Below are 17052 nucleotides of genomic sequence, written 5' to 3'. Positions count from 1 at the left end.
TTAGTGTTTAGAGAAACTTTTGATTTCTGAAAACACCTATAACTTTGTCAAATCTGCCTCAAAACACTCGATTTTAAGTGCATTAGAAAGCTGAACTCTTCCTCTCAAACTTTCATAAGGTCAAGCACTATGTAGCTAGTATGACAATCATTCTATGGATCTGTATGTACAAATGTACAAAAAAGATTATATCTTTTTTAGCAGACCAGCATGCTGTGTGGTCCTATTATGAACTATTTGGAGGACAATTCCAGCTTACCAATGCACCCAAAATCGAGCGTTTTGGACCGGAATTGAAAAAGTTATGAGTATTTTCAGAAATCAAAAGTTTCTCTAAACACTAATGAGCCAAATCTCAGTGCTTGTTACAGGTTGTAACAACGCAGCCACAGATACGGTACTGGTATCGTACCGGGCGATACCAGTACCGTACTCGGCCACATGATACTTTGAGAGCCGGTACTGCGTACCGTACCGCCGCCTGGATACGATATCAAGTATCGTATCCAGAGGGCGGGCACGCCTTATGACCTTTTAGCCAGTATCGTACTCAGTGTAGTCACCCAATACGGTACTATACCGGTATTGGCACAAAAAGAAGCGGTACGGTACTGTACCGTACCGCCATGTGAAAATTGGATACCGATACTATATCGTAATTGGGTCTAGGCTACTAGTAGTTGGGATACCAGAAAGGTACCACAATTTTTACTCACTGAGGCACGGTCACAAAAACTTAGTTATCATTAAGGGAAAAATGGGCATACATGAAGGGAGCACAGGCATAAAGAAAAAGGAGCAGGCATAGCATAAAGGGCATAGTATAATAAAATGAAAATATAAACAAGGAAGCAGGAAACAAACAAAAAGAAAAAAGAAAACCATTTTATTATCAATCAGCTGAATTCCCTCCCCGCCTCTTACGTGAGTTTTCATCATTTGAGATACACTGTCATAACCGTCTGTGCATGTTTAAATTGCCCTTTCATCTGCACACCTTCCACTGACCACATACGCCCAGAGACTAGCCGTTCGATTGGTCGTGGCTTGAGAGAGCTTCGATCGGCAGTGCAGACATCGGCAGCTGATGAGAAAGTTCTCTCAACAGCGCACGATGTGGCACTGATCGCAAGGTAATCCCGTGCAAGGTGACTCAGGATCGGATATTTACCTTCATTGACCTTCAGATGAAAATGAAAAATTAGCCATAGATAGGTGGGAATAAAGGGGGAACAAAGGAAAACACACCTTCCACCATTCCAAAGCCAAGTGAGGATTCATTTCCACGTCCGCAGAAGGTTCTTCAGCCATCTCCAGGTAAGATCGTAGTTCATTTGCTGTGTTTCGACGATTGAGTTCTTTATGACGGCGAAAATCTTCATCCTCGACTGCTAAGCTGACACCACATGGATCTTTGGGAGTTGAAGGAGTGGGTGTAGACGGTCCTTTGGCCTCAATGTCAATCTTCTTGTTGTTATAAGCCGTCTCTATCAAATCTTTGGCCCTGAAAGTCTCATTTGAGCTTGATCCAAATGCGTAATCAAAGTAGTCCAATCGAAGGCTTGGATTCATTATAGTGGCAAGCACTAAGGTGTCTGAACTAAGTGCCTCTTTGAGATAAGCCTCCACGCGCACGAGCATTGCGTGATACATTGGAAAAAGGGGTTCCGATCGAGATGCAGTTGCGTCGATCCTCTTTTGAATGCTTTTCTTGAGTTTGACATACTCTCGTATGAGTACAGAGCCAGTTGGTCCATCTTGCTCAAAGAACTTGGTCAACGTCTCGAACTTCTACATTGAATGTGATCAGTAATGATAGAGTACTTTAACGATCAAAAAAATCATTTACCTTCAGAACTGAGATGATCTCTCGGACTTGTCGCCATTCATCAGGTGTAATCATTACCTTGTTGAAAATCCCTCGGGGGCGATGGACATCGGGCGCTAAAGGTGTTTCACCGGCGCGGCTTGGACCAGCCTTGCGAGGTGGGTCCATCTGATCTTCTTCAAGGATTTGATCGATGACCTATCAACAAGACAGACATTAGCTAACAAAATAGAAGGAACATTGATATGGTGGAAGAGATGTGTGTCACTTACCTCGCGCGCTTTGTAAAGTCGTTGCCAACATTGCAGTTTGATGTTCCAGCGTATACCATACCCTGGAATCGGTCGTGGGAGTTTCTCGGAAAGCATTGCTTGGGAAACCGCATCAAAAAGGGAACACATTACAGCTGACCCTCCGATCTTGCGACCAATTACATCAAGCTACGAAATAATTGATATCAGTAAGAGAAAATATTTATATACAATATTAATAAAAAAACTCACCTTAGACATAAGCGTATGGACAGCATTGGCCTCATTGCGGTTGGTTGCTGAAGGTTCCGGAAGATCAGGTGGAAGATGAGGACCGTCGATTACACCATACCAATCAGGACTTTCTTCAGCGGTCTTGTGCTCTGAGTCATCAACCTCAGCTTCGTCTGTATCAGAGGCAGCTTCGTCATCTTCGGATGGTTCTTCTTCTTCAGGAATCGAGTGTAAAGTGGTTGTTGGGACCGGGAAGTCGCCCAGCATGGTAGATTTAACCAGAGCGGGTGGTGGGGCTTGTAGGCCTAGAGCCTGAAGTCCTGCGTTGACGATCAGGGCAAGCTTGTGACATACACAACGGACGCGGTGCTTCTCGTGGTTCCATTCGAAGTTTTCGCCTCGGTCTTCGCTGTACTTCCGGAGTCGGACTTGCATTGCTTCAGCAAGGGTGTTATTGTTGCTTCCGGAGTCATGAGTCTGCGCCAACATGTAGATAAAGTCGAAAAGTTAGCATCGGAAATATATGTAAAGATCGTTAAGAGACATAGATGGATAATGAAAAATAGAGATCGACTTATCTTAGTATGAATCCCATGCTTGGTCAGGAGATTTATCAAAGGCTCAGCGAGCCACTCTCCTTTATGATGCCAAGCGATCAGTTTGAGGGCCAGATGGCGGGTCACAAACTTCCAGTCTTTAGTGACAAAGGTTACGGCTGCTCCAAGGAATCCGTACCGATTTCCCTTCGTGGTCCAAGCGTCGTGGACAAGGCCAAAAGAGCTAGTAAGATTCTGGAGGGTGTTCAAACAAAACAACAATTAGTGGCTCTATCAAAGACGAGATGAAAAAGAAAGAACATGAAAAAATTATCACCTTGAGTTCATCAAAGACGGAAGCCCGCATATCCATGTATGCCTCATGTGCAAACTTGGCAACCCACGTTCTTCCATAGAGCTGAGCATTTGGGTTAGCAAACCTAAATGCGGCTCGTAAATATTGATCTTGCATTCGAAGCCACGGTTGTGCTGTCCTGATGACCCACATACCCATCAATTGATTAAGTGTCCGGTTATCAAACTTAGGAACCTTCTGTGCAAAAGCCATGATTGAGGTTTGACCGTCCTCTGAAGTGTTCTTGGGTTGATTTCGCCTTTCGAAGGCGGTGAGCGGTAGTATGCATCCTTGTTCGATGGCGAGATCCCGCTTCTTGCAGCCAGGATGTCCGGATTTTCCAGCTTGCATCGATCCGTCTCGATGGGTCAACAAATTCGAAGTAGAGCCTCCTCCACTGCTGACATTCTTTCGGCAATACTTGCAACACCGGTGAATTCCATCGAGATCAAGAGGTCCATAGTAGTCTTTGATGGGGTCAAAAATGATTACTTCTTTTTTCTTCGGTTCTTTCTTCGCAACTTTCTCATTCTTGTCATCTGAATCTTGCACTAAATTAACTTCAAGTTCTAACCCGACTTGGCTGGAAGAAGCTTGAACGGAGGTTTGTGAGGGAACTGGTTCCGATGGTGTAGGCTTCGATCGCTTTTGAGATTTGGTGGCAGGTTGTTTGGAACTTTTGCGGCGTTGTTTAGCGGCACTGGTTGATTGATCAGAATGGTCGGTTTTGCGACGTTGGTTGCTGGTGACAGTGTTGGCCGAGTGATCGGAAGACTCGTTGTCTGAGATGATAATGTCTCGCTTACGTTTGGTAGATTTGTGAACAGATGCTTTGGATTCGGAATCACTGTGGTGACGTTGGAGGGACCGGCGTGAGTCGGTAGGGGGAGCCATCATGTGGGATTGCTTCGTAGCAGGTGAAGGCCGGTCACTGCGTCGGCGGGAGCTGGTGGCGTGAGACGAAGAAGACATTTCGGTTACAGAGATAACTATAGATGATTTAAGACGGGTGGTAGGATTAAAGAAATTATAAAATCGATGATCTGATGAATGAAACGGTGGTTGATGGGATTGAAGGTAGGTGATTTAACAAAAAAACGGGTTGAGGATTAAGCCAGGAAATTTGAGATAATTGAAAAAATGTAAAGCAGAATTAGATATGAGGACTGAAGTGTATGAAAAACTGAAGGAAATGGGTGGAAGGAAATGGGTGGAGTTGAGGGGACAAACCGAAAGATCTTGACAACGTCTCGTCATATAAGAAATTTTCTGACTCGGCAAGATGTTCCATGGTTGTGTGTCAAGGCTGCTCCTAGATAGATGAAGTATTCATTGGGTTAGTGTCAATGGGAGGCAGGGGTTAGTTCGTAAAGAGAGAGATTGCTTACCGATTGGTGCAGATGGTGAACCGTGACACACTGCTTGGAAGGTATAGGAGGACTCCTTGGATCTATATATCCAAGGAGATACTGTATCCAAAACGGGGCCACGGTACGGTACTGTATCCATACTCGTGGGTGACAGAACAGGTACGGTACTATACCGTATCTGGTGTGTCAATACTGCCCACAGTGGGTATCCAGTACCATACCGCCAAGGGCCGGTACGATACCCGGTATCGTATCCGGCCGAAAATAAGGCCTTCTGGGCCCTTGAGTAACGTAGTTGACACCCAGATACGGTACTACCGGCTACGGTACCACGTGAGCCGGATACGGTACGGTACGATACCAATACCAGTAACGTATCTGTGGCTGCGTTGGTTGTAATTGGATGATTGTGAAGGTTTATTGTTAGTACACTTATCAATACAGACTGTAAAAATATGGAAAAATATGGAGAGTGAAGCTCTCACCGCAGGGAACAAGATGCATATTTTTATTTATTTTTTGCCCTTCTCCTGGCCTCTCAATATTTTTGTGTATCAATAATTGAATTTTCTGCCCAGAAAATATTATCTTTCTTGTAGTGTAAACTATCTTCACATCAGCCTTGAAAACCAAAACGTCAATGATTGCTTTGGAGTTGTAGGGCTGAGGTGAGGTGCATCGGAAAGGCTTCTAGCTGCAAGACGTGAATCATTTTCTTCCTACTGGCTTTGTTGATGGAGATTTATCAGTTCATGATTCTGGATGCGAGCATGAACTGGATTTATACATACATTAATGGAATGCATACACAGTGTAAGCTGATTTGTGACAGCTATGCATATGACTGTAACAGGCCGTGACATGTACCATAGATCAAACTCTTTGATAGCAACCAAAGAAATCGGATGTCCTATGTAGCTTGGCATTTTCACCTTCGATTACTGGAGTTCCCTCATTAAGCTTGCTGTGTCTTCAACCGATCTCGATTTATACACGGTATTCATTCAAAAGACTCAAATTAGATCCAGTAAGTATACAATTTCGGTTTGGTTATCTACGCCGAAACGTCTCATCTGAACTAACCATCAACCATCTGCGTCATGTAGTAAAAACCATTACGTATTTCAATTTGTGAACTGCAGCTCTTCTAAGCTGCGTTAGGATGAATCCGGAATCGAATCTCTCCATACCGACTTCTGAAATCGATGATGGTAGTCCCACGAATGCAAATCCGAAATCTGCTGCTGTAATGGTCGACTCCTACGTGAATCGAGACCATGTCGATAACTCTGAATTGTTGGCTAGTACCGAACAAAACCAAGAAGATGCTGGGTTTATTTCCGAAAAGTTGTCCCTTGAGATTTCCAAGGCCCAGGAATCTCTTTCATTCATGACTTCCTATCACTCAACCTCAGAAGACGAACATGAATGTGAAGACAGACCCTCGTCCTTGAAACAGACAGCCACGAAAACTAATGCAGATTTGGACAAAATCAATATGACACAAATCGATGTGGATGCAGCCAACAAGATCAACGCCAACAAATTAGAGATTTCCTCAACCGGATCCTTTGAACAATCATTTCCAGCTTCAATCAATCAATCCACTGGCTCGACTACTTCTGCTACAACAGATGTTTCAAATCCAATAGACCTGACTCCTATATCCAAAGCCTGCGAGTTCCACGAATGCAACATGGCTTCAGCTCCAATCGAATCCCCTGTATCTCTTCTTCCTTCCAAGCGATCGCTTTCTCCTACGATATCCAAAGAATCAAGAAATTTGCGATCAAAACTAGAAACTAGTAGAACACCCTTAGATACGAATCAGGAAACTGGAGCCTCATCAAACAAGGCAGAATCGATGAATTCTGCAAGTTCAATGGACCATCTATCAAATTTACGGCCCGAAAGATCTCAAGATACTATCCTTGATGACTCAAATCTCCCTAATATACCTACCTCAGATATCAACCTCTCGTTTGATTGGAATAATGCTCAAGGATTAGATGTTGCGCCTAAGTCTCAGTCAAATCACAAGCAACACCTCTCTCCTGCAAACAGTAACCAAACGAGTCATCCAGAAATGTGCAATGAAGAACTGGATACTTTGATTCAAATGTACGACTTGGAGCCAGAAAACAAGCCCCTGTTCGCCTCCAGCGCACTTCCTGTGTACTCAAAGCTCATCGCCGCCTTAGAAGAGGCAAGACTCTCCGATTGTTTGACCGACCCCATGGCTAAAGAGTTACTTAACCTAACTTTGAGATGTAAGAGGACCGGGAATGGTAAGAAGTTTCCACTCTTTTTTAATGTGTCCCAATACTGATTCGTTTCTCTTTGCAAAAGCAATCATACAAAGGAAACCGTTGCCGCCAGAAGACAAAGTCATTGTTTTACTTGACGATGAAACCGAGGACCTTGCCACGAAATACGGATTTCCAAGCGAAATCTTCAATTATCAGGATCCCGATCAAGAAGAACCCCTCAAATTAGCAGTGACCGCAGGCGACATTCCCCCTCCCGATCAGACTGTTTCGCCTGGACTTACGAATAGTGTTGATGGTGTCAAATCAGCTACCAATCCTCCATCTCAATTACCCAATCTTGGAGATAAAGGAGATGGAACCGAATCAATCAGTATTGCTACACAATTTCAAACCAAGGACTTAACCGCTACTGCCCCCATTTCCACCAAGTCTCAACCAGCAATGGACACAAACCTCCTTTCTGGTCAATCCGATCGAGCTCAGGAATCCAACAAAAATTCAACTGAACCTCTTCAGCTTGAAGTAGATTCACATCAAACTCAATCAACTAATTTAGAGCAACAGGTTGAGAGTTTGACTGCTATTCCACTTTTGTCCATCGAGTCTCGGCCATCTACAGAAGAATCAAAATCCCCTCCTCAATCTGGTCAAACTCAGCAATCAAACAATAACTCGAATGCTATTCATAGTCAACCTTCGGAGGCTCAGGAACCAATGGATAAGCCTACTACCATTCATTCTCGATCTTCTTCGTCTGAGACTCAGCTTGAGTTAACTTCAATTCTCAGTTCTCCTGCTCCATCTCCTCAGCGATCGATCGTGCCATCTGAGACTGGGAACCCAACCAAGACATCGCAGGAACCTGTCAATCCTGTTGAGTCTGAAGGTAAAGGAAAGAGCTCAAGGGACTTGAGGCCCAGAAGAAAGACCTTCCAAGCTGTTGTGATCCCAAGATGCCAGGAAACTACTAAGCGACGTACCCCTCCACCAATTACTTATCAGCGAAACGAAAAAAAGACTAAAGGAAAGGATGTAGAACCCACATCGAATCACAATATAGCCACCAAGGGACGAAACGAGGCAACGGACGATGGACTCCTGGGTCATGGTGAGATCATATCTAACTTGCATTGTTGAAAAAAACATGTGCTGACCAATGGCGATTCTTCAGTCAAGTTTTTTCTAGGACCATCCTTGATGGAGAAAGAGCTGACAAAACTGCTTGCCCCCTATAATGGAAATCAAACTAGCAAGGCGGCAAAGCTGGCCGCTTGGAATGCGTTGACAAATTTATTAAAGCTACGACGGGAGGGGGAACCCTTAAACCAGGTCTTTTTGGATTCTATTGAAGGAGGTATCAATAACGTGATGGTAAAGACAAAGTACAATGGACAAACTTGGTACAATGCGATTGAGGAGACAAGTTAGTTCTAAAACACACAACTTTTGCTTTTAGATCCGAAAAATCATAGATACTGACTTGAGCCAATGTAGTGCCTGACCTATTCAACTGTCACAAGGGGGAGCCTGCTTATGCAGCCGACTTGTTCAATACTTTGGCTTTGAAAAATCAAAATGTATCAGATAAAATTCCTCCAGGCGTACCAGCGGTTTGGAATCATACATGGAGGACAATGCGCATGTGTATCCGTCCCTCTCCGAGTCGAGTTTCTTCATTCCTCAAGGTTTTACTTGACTCGGTCTTACTAACAGGAAAGACTTTTCTCAAAGAGCCTCCAGTATCAGAAAGCGAAAAAGCGAAGACTGGCATCGAAGCCGTTTGTCAAGCAATCAAATGGTTAAATTCACAACGAAATTCAAAGCCAGAGAATTCTAGAACAATTCGTCTTCTTGACTCAACCAAGCTCAACTCTGTAATCGATATCGGCCTGATACAACAATGGGAGGACATTTTCATCAAAGTTCTTGATTCATACGTGGTTCAATATTTTGAAGCGAAATATATTTTAAATGAAGAAGCAAGTGCCGAGGATAAAGCCCTTGCAATCAGGTTTAAAAAAGAATGGAAGGGAGAGTCCATTAAATCTCCAACTCTGAATCACCTTACAATGTTCGCATGTTGTGGAATCCGGGGCTTGATATGCTGCTCGAATGATGTCAATTCCAACCCTGCTGCGCAAATGCTTGGCTTTACAATCCTTTCAGACTGGCTTGTAAAACAAAGACCGGATTTCCAAGTCAAAGAACCAATCTTCAAACGTAGTAATCAAATGTTGATGAAGTTAATTGATGGCCTTTTTGATCAGCAGGGTCGTTTTGTGAAACCTGAAATCACGTGGTACGATGTAGCAAAAAATTTATGTTTCGATTATCTCTCTCATTGGTTTACAGAGGCTGGGGAACTTGCGGAAGGGGGGAGTTTAGTTTTTCCTAAGTCCAGTGCCTTTGTAGGAAAGGATCAAGTTGTTAGATTCTCAGAATCATTTTAAATTGTTTTTCTCAATTCCTGTAGATTATACTGGAATCCAGTTTTAGATATATGTTTTGTTTACCAGAAGACCGATAATCCAAATTTATTGGTTTGATTATTCTGTGCCGAGATGACCAAGAATTACAATGATTTTCCTGGAAGCATTATTAGCACGGAAATGGTAATTCTATCGTATGAGGCCAAGCCAGGATGCTCTGCTGATATCAGACGAAAGTGAAGATCATGTGAGAGGATGTAAAAAAGAAAACAGGTCAGGAATGAATTGATGCCGTTAGACAATAAGGGGGAAATGAGTAGGGTCCCTTTGGCTCCACATCTGGCGACCTTGCTTCTTGATCAAGATACCAGAGCAAAAGACTCTATACACAGTGACCATTGCCCTCAATTATCCATTGTAAAATACAAACATCTTTTCTCGTCACAAGGACATAAGATGATGAGATAAGATAGATTTCAAGATCATAACTTCCAAAAGATATAATTACATGATCAACTGAACTTTGATTAAGTGAAATCCACTGCGTATTGTGATACAGAGTCAGATAAATACTTTGTAGAACTCCAACACCATAGCTTAGGATCCAAGGGTGGGATCTGATACAGGAGCCTCTACACTTATAGGGTCTTGGAGATGTACTTGATGATAATGATAACGCTCATCGCTGAAATTTTCTATCTCAAATCTGACATCAATATGGCTGTGAGCTGGAGAGGCATCTATGAGCTTCTGGACAACAATCTCAAGTGCTCGGGTATGTTGGTATTCACGGGTGGCCTCATCTTGTATATCTTCAACTTGAGCTTGTAGACTGTCGAGCTTGAGCTTGACTAAAGTAATTTCTTTTGTATGATCTACCATAACGGGGTACAGGAGCTTAACATCCTGGGCTGAAATTCAAACGTAAGCAGTCTGAAAAGAGTCAATTCTGAAAAGGTAAAACATGACCCAAGACTCACCAGCTTTACTATCCATCTCCTCCACACCTCGTTGAATTGTGTCCTCCAAAGCCCGTAGCGTAGTTTTTATACCAGCAACTTTGTCTTTCAACATTTCAACTGTATGAGGGATTTCATCGCAAGGTTAGTTGTGAAATGGAAGGAGAAATTTCACAGCTCAACTTACTTTCTTGCGATACAGAGTTGAGACCAGCATTGGCAAGTTTCTCTCTCAAAGCCTCAACTAAATTGGTCAATTCAATCAAAGTATCAGAAGTGATTGACAGACTTGGAGCACAGCAGAACTGACCTGTTTTTTCCAAAGGAGATGCGGGTCTTTTCATCTTTGCGAAACACTGCTCTGAAATTTGAGGGAGTAGAAGCTAACAGGGGATTAAAAATGGGAATATTCTGAAAAGATTATTCAAAAGATTGGTGAGATTGGTGGAAAAAGTGTGATGAGATGATTCTATGGGAGCTCTATCTGGAGCAGGATTGAGTTGTTTATAGAAGATTTTCAATATTTCGAAGACTGAAGATTGAATGGCCGAGCGGTGTGGGCCAAAATTCACAAATGAAAAGCCCTTTATGGAAGTTTCCTGATGATACCGTTACAAGGATCTCAGTTAGTCAAAAATCATGGCAGATGAAACATGTGATCATCAGGTCAAGCTCAAAGGATTGCCCCTCTCTCAGGATATAAACACTCATGGGACAGATTTGAATACGTAAGCTAATTAATTCAACATTGACTGATCATTAGCTTGTCGAATCATAATTTACTCCACTACAATCAAAGGGTAAAAACATCTACAAGCTGATTTGGATCGGATATCATTTGAACACGTATTTGAAGATTACCATGATTATAACATTAGAAGGAGAAGGAAATCATCTGTGTATTTGATGCCGTGGGGTCTTGAGTCTTTGTCAAAATGGAGAAGTCCATCTGAGGGTTCATCGCCTGTGGTACGTCTGTTAGTAAAAGGGTGATATGAGATGATAAATAAAGTTTATTGAATACTTACTGGAAGACCTGGGAATCATGCCTTCCACATACACTGGTCTTTCATTGTTGCCGCGGTTTCAAAGCTGCATCGGCCAAAAACGGGGGATCTGAGAAATCATTGGTGGAGATTATTCTATTAGGAAAAGTAGAATATGAGAGGATGAGAAGGTATGAGGGAAACTTACTGGTAGACGAGAATTCTATGTCCTTGAAATACATAAGAAGATCTTTTTGAGGAACCCAGATTGAACAGGCAAGGATGCATGGGAGGACAAAGTCCTTGAAACGTCTGATGGAAGCTTCTCTGGGCAGGTGTATATTGGGGTTCTTGATGACTGTTCTGGGGAAGAATATCTTATATATTTCTTCCAACTCTTTGTCTGAAGCAAGATGATAATTGTACCCGCGGGGGCTAATGAACTTATGAAGGTGCGGTGGGATGGTGAATCGGAAGGCATCTGTAAGGCCATAGAATGGTTGTGAAGTTCCAGACATTATAGTTGGATAGTACTATTGTATGGAAATTTATCTACTATGTTGAGGACACTAGTCTTAGAAGTAAATGAAGTGTTGAGAGTGACTGATTGAAAGCAGATAGTCTCTCAAAAGAAGCAAGGACTTTTATACTGAAAGATACAACCACTTCACCACGTCTATGTACTGGAGATGGAAGGGGGAAATTACTTCCTCAAAAATTTGGTTTAAGTGTGGGTCACATCTATGATCTCCGTGTTCCTTCTCTCAACTTATTCATGCCAATTGGTGGGAGCCAGTTTAGGGTGCTTCCTTTTCCCCTTGTGATTAACTCGAGTAGTTGTCTTGTGGTAACAAAGGCTATCTCATCATTTGGAAAAGTTCCCACAGGGGGAATGGGAAGCTTTGGGAAATCTTGAAGGGGGGGAGGATACCGGCTCGGATATTGTCTTCAAGTAACTCTCTCATATGTTCCTAACTTGGAACGTAAAATCCAAAGTCTTCCAGTGAAAGTGGCCGCGGCCCGCGGCCCGCGGCCTGATAACTGACAAAGCTGGGGTTCAACCTTGTGGAATAACAGAAGATCCCAGTTGTCAATTAAATGCTCTAGTTTATGAAGGGCCAAAAAGTTAGGGGACACTCTCCCCGTGAGTTTGGGGAAAGGTATGTACCTCCCCCAAACTATCGTCACAAATTACCCAATTGCCTAACAGAACAAAGGTAATTTTCGGACACATCATTTCACAACAAGGCGAGAACCAGAGGTGAAGATCTTCAGTTTGAATCAGATCCCCGGTTTGGCCAAATGTCCTAGTTATTTTTCTTCTCACCTCCAAGCATCTGCCTCTCTGTACCTCTCAATTTCTTCACGTAATGCCCCAAGGCCTTGTATGTAGGGTGTATTTTCCCTTCCACAAAATACAGCCTGTAAATCAAGGATATACAATACAATCTATCATCTTCCTCTCACGTATGCAATAGTGAGAATCCAAATGTACATCCTACAAGACATAGAACCAAGAATAATGAAATATAATATGACCACTTTGCTATCAGAATGGTAAATTGGTCATTCCATCTATGCCTCCACTGTCAAACTCATCATGATGTAGTTCATATTTCATAAATCCTGGTTGAAAGTTCACATACACTGTTTGAAACCAGTATCATGTTGGGCATAAGATCCAAAAGAAAGGCTTGCATATTTGATGATATCATGTGGTTTGAAGTGGTTGATTGAGTTATCTGATCTAGTAGCCAGTTCATGAACATGAACTGATCCTAGATGATCCCAGCCTCACATTATTAAAAACTACAATCCAATTGAACCCTTCAGGGGAACTTCATCAACCAAAACTGCTTCAATAATTTGAAGTGGATGATCAAGATTCAGATGAATCCATGTAGGTATTATTTCTATTGTGGCAAGAAAGTCTCAACACTATCTTACATGGGTTCACGCTTGATTATGGTCTTAAAAGATATCCTCCTTTATACTTTGATGAGATCTAAAACAGGCTCAACTAAGTTACTGGACTTGATATCTCAAGATCCACTATTTCACCAGAACTCAGGAAACAACTTGGATTATCATTGCTTGTCACTTGTCACTACACCAAATGTAATCTTTACCGGGCGGTAAAGAAAACTACTGACATAGAAAAGTCCTGAGGCAACAGGAAGAGAGCTAAAAATCTGAAAAAATATGCACCTTGTTCCTAGATGTTGGGGCGTCATGATGAGTATTTTTTTGTATTTTACACACAGATATTGGTTTATGTACTAACAATAAACGCTGAAAATCATCAAAAACTCACATGTAACAATACCTGAAATTTGGGTCATGAGTATGAAGACAATATTTTGTGGTCTGAAAACTTCAATAACTTTTGCAATTCTGCTCCAAGTAACTCGATTTTTGGTTCATTCAAAAGCTGAACTATTCTCCTTCACACTTCATAATGTTAGTAAGGTGCTATCTAGTCATTTAAACACTCTACATATGTTCAAACAGTTCTGCATGAATATCTCTGTAGGATCTTTTTGAGACCAGCTACAGATGTGATGTCTGAATGAAAAATGTAGAGGAAAGGCTCACCTTTTTAATGCACTTCAAATCGAGTGATTTGATTCAGAACTGCAAAAGTTATTGATGTTTGAAGATTTCAAAATCCTGTCTTCAAAATCAAGGGCCAAATTTCAGGTATTGTTACAGGTGGGTTTTTGATGATTCTCAGCCTTTATTGTTAGTACATTAACCAATGTCCGTGTGTAAAATACAAAAAAATACTCATCATGACGCTCCAACATCTAGGAACAAGGTGCATATTTTTTCAGATTTTTAGCTCTCTTCCTGTTGCCTCAGGACTTTTCTATGTCAGTAGTTTTCTTTACCGCCAGGTAAAGATTACATTTTGTGTAGTGTGTGGAGTTCACCAGAAAAGATCTCTGTACAATTGATTACTCAGTCAAAATGAGTAACTCACTTTTGAACTCAACAACCAGCTCTAATATACAAAGATTTTTCTTCATACATTGTTTGGTATCTTTTCTCCAACCAAGCCCAATGATTGTTAGTGATTTGGTTCTATTTTGGATGGTGATTATCTCATTTTTGTTTTTTTCTTTACTCTATAAGAAAGTAAAGATGTGGATCATTGGGGCGATTTAGTACTAAAAACTTGTTTAGAAATCACTTGGATGAAGCAATGCAAAACCTGTGTTATTCAGTTGAAAATTTTCTTCTTCAACTCTTACAACAGAAAACAATCACAGGAGGAATCATGTGAATGTTTTGAATAACCAAGACATTTGATGATGATAAGTTTGAAAGACAAAGCGACTGATAAGGGTACATGTGTAAACAAAGACATGAATAGACATTATAACCTAAGATAAACCGTTTACCAGTCTTTGACTATTAAATCGATTTGATTTACTTTAACATTGTCATTCCTTGGATCTAAATCGCTCGGCTCGATCTATCAATTCCAATTCAATTTTTTAAATGTATAAGTTTTCTCTCTTTTCTCTGTCTCTTTTGAATCATTTAATTGATCTATTTGATTCGATCATTGTACCCTTATTTGATTTCAATCCTTTTCATCCCGTTTTAAAATGATCGATTCTGATTTGAGTTCAAATCTCACATTGTAGGTTTTCTTTTCTTTTTCTCATTTCTTTTTCCATTTACATAACGCTGACTTCGATTCTTCTATTTCATCTATTATTTGATTATTTGATTTATTAATCCTAGTTTATAAATTGAATTGGATTTGAAAGAATCTTTCCTGTTAAGGGGAATCAAATTTCAATCGCTTCGATCCAATCTCTAAATCTCTACTGTGAGATTCTTAGTGATAACAGAAATTTCTTTAATATAGGAAATTAAAAAAAAAATCAGAATCATAAAGCAAGATGAAATAACCTGTTAGTTCCCCACGATATTGGTTGATCAGCCAAAATCAGAGGTGAATATTCAAATCGAATTCGATAGGTCTACTCTAGGTTTGCCAGTTCATGAACATGAACTGATTCCCAATTAAATACAGAGTTTTTGTTCTAGTTAGATCCTTAAGTCTCCCTTCCCCCTATTACATACCTGAGGTAGGATTGAAGGTTAGGGTTTAATTTACTTCTATTTTCTCAGAGCGAAAGACTTTTTTCGACTTCCTCTCATTTTCAGTTTATCATTCTCTTCACCTTCAATCTCCCTCTTTTCCTCTATCCACTGAAAAATATCTACTCCCCCTTCATTTTCCAAATTTTTGCTCTCAAACCTTTCATCGATCTCAATTTCACTCTCAACGATATCATAGATTATAAGCTATTCCATTCAAGACCTCATCCTCTTAGCACCTGCTTTCCTTGAGTGACGTGGGCCTCTGCGCTACGATCCAGGGGGAATACGGGGCTTTTTAGATAGATCTTTGTTTGGGTAGTATAGCCCACATCTAAGACTGGGGAAAACACTCTCCAAACAAACTACATTAACCTTCCCCACACGTATGTTTTGAAATATCGTTACACTCTTCCATGTCTTATAATAATCAATCGACCTAATCTATTTTCCTACTTTCTACTTTCTACTGAATACAATAGGCTCTTCGTTTTTTAATACTTTCCCGGCGTTCAAACACCATCACTCCAAGCTACCCCCACCTAACTTCGATATCTCATCCTCTTAGCACCTGCTTTCCTTCAGTGACGTGGGCCTCTGCGCTACGATCCTGGGGGAATACGGGGCTTTTTGGAAAAGGTTCTTTGTTTGGGCAGGACACCCCACATCTAAGCCACAGCCTTCCAATCCAACCACATCGAACTCCAAGGTACGTTTTTAAACATTCTCGCTCTTTTCACCCTTTTGAAATCATCAATCAATCTAACCACCCTTTCTACTTTGAGCAGGGCCATCTTCAACTACTCTCAATATCTTTGCAGTAAAAGGAATCGATCACTCATCTTTGAAAAACCCAATCCGTCATTTTTTAATCAACCCAATCGAACTACATCGAACTTCAACGTATGTGTTTAGAGAGCCTCACCCTTTTCAGTCTTCTAAATTTGCCAATCGATACAATCTATCTTTCCTACTTTCAATAGGGTCTTCTACGTACAAGATCTTTATAGTGGAAGATAACCATCGGGACAATCTTCAATCTTTAACGAACCATCAATCCCCCATTTGTGAATCAAGATAATCGAATTACATCAAACTTCAAGGTATGTTTTCAAGAGCCTTACTCTTTTGAGCGCTTTACAATCACCAATCGATCTAATCTCCTATTTCTACCCCAATAGGCTCTTCCTCAATTACTTTTCATATCTTTTCAGCAGAAGAAAACCCCGACTCTGATCCTTGAAAATCAACCTCCCAAGCCATAATTGGTGAATCGACTAAATAATTTTGAGATTCTTTAATCTTAGTGCTCACCACAAGGTATGTTTCTACGTATTCCCTTTCTTCAGACTTCTAAACACATTTCCATCTGGTATTGATATGGTTCCTGCTTTCTATAGGCTTCTTTATCCTATAGGCTCAAACATTGATTCAATCTTTGCCTAGTAGACACATATCGAGTCAGAAATCCCATTGGTCAGCAAGCCATTTCTCTCATCCTCTAGAAATCAAATCGAAACTTCCCTGGATTCTAAACTATCTCTCTATTTGCCTTAACAACATACTCAGCTTTGTAGCCCCCAGCTACAAAAGACCTCGAATTGTAATTAATCGAGTTTGATTATCTCGAATCGGGCTAATCTACTAAGGTGAGTTTTACATCTTCCAAAGGCGTCTTAGTCAAATATTAGTTCACTAACATGCCATCTTGGTTTCGA

At 41.2% G+C, this 17052-nt stretch overlaps 2 protein-coding genes across 2 annotated transcripts; one reads left to right on the top strand and one right to left on the bottom strand.

Annotated features, from left to right (window-relative positions):
• Nucleotides 1-5736: 5736 nt before the first annotated feature.
• MELLADRAFT_112401 (uncharacterized protein) lies at nucleotides 5737-9294 on the top strand (the record flags this gene model as incomplete). The annotated part of the gene is made up of 4 exons (XM_007416886.1): nucleotides 5737-6862; nucleotides 6924-7952; nucleotides 8016-8267; nucleotides 8339-9294. The coding sequence occupies 4 exons, from the start codon at nucleotides 5737-5739 to the stop codon at nucleotides 9292-9294; spliced, it is 3363 nt and encodes a 1120-aa protein (XP_007416948.1).
• A 576-nt stretch (nucleotides 9295-9870) lies between these two features.
• Nucleotides 9871-10576, bottom strand: MELLADRAFT_68320 (uncharacterized protein; the record flags this gene model as incomplete). The annotated part of the gene is made up of 3 exons (XM_007416842.1): nucleotides 9871-10184; nucleotides 10254-10352; nucleotides 10420-10576. 3 exons carry the CDS (start codon nucleotides 10574-10576, stop codon nucleotides 9871-9873), a joined length of 570 nt encoding a protein of 189 aa, XP_007416904.1.
• Nucleotides 10577-17052: the final 6476 nt, after the last annotated feature.

Source organism: Melampsora larici-populina (genome assembly GCF_000204055.1).
Source record: "Melampsora larici-populina 98AG31 unplaced genomic scaffold MELLAscaffold_65, whole genome shotgun sequence".
In the NCBI taxonomy this organism is placed as follows: Eukaryota; Fungi; Basidiomycota; class Pucciniomycetes; order Pucciniales; family Melampsoraceae; genus Melampsora; species Melampsora laricis-populina.
Note: the sequence above shows the minus strand (reverse complement) of the source record. Positions and strands in the feature narration are given on the sequence as shown.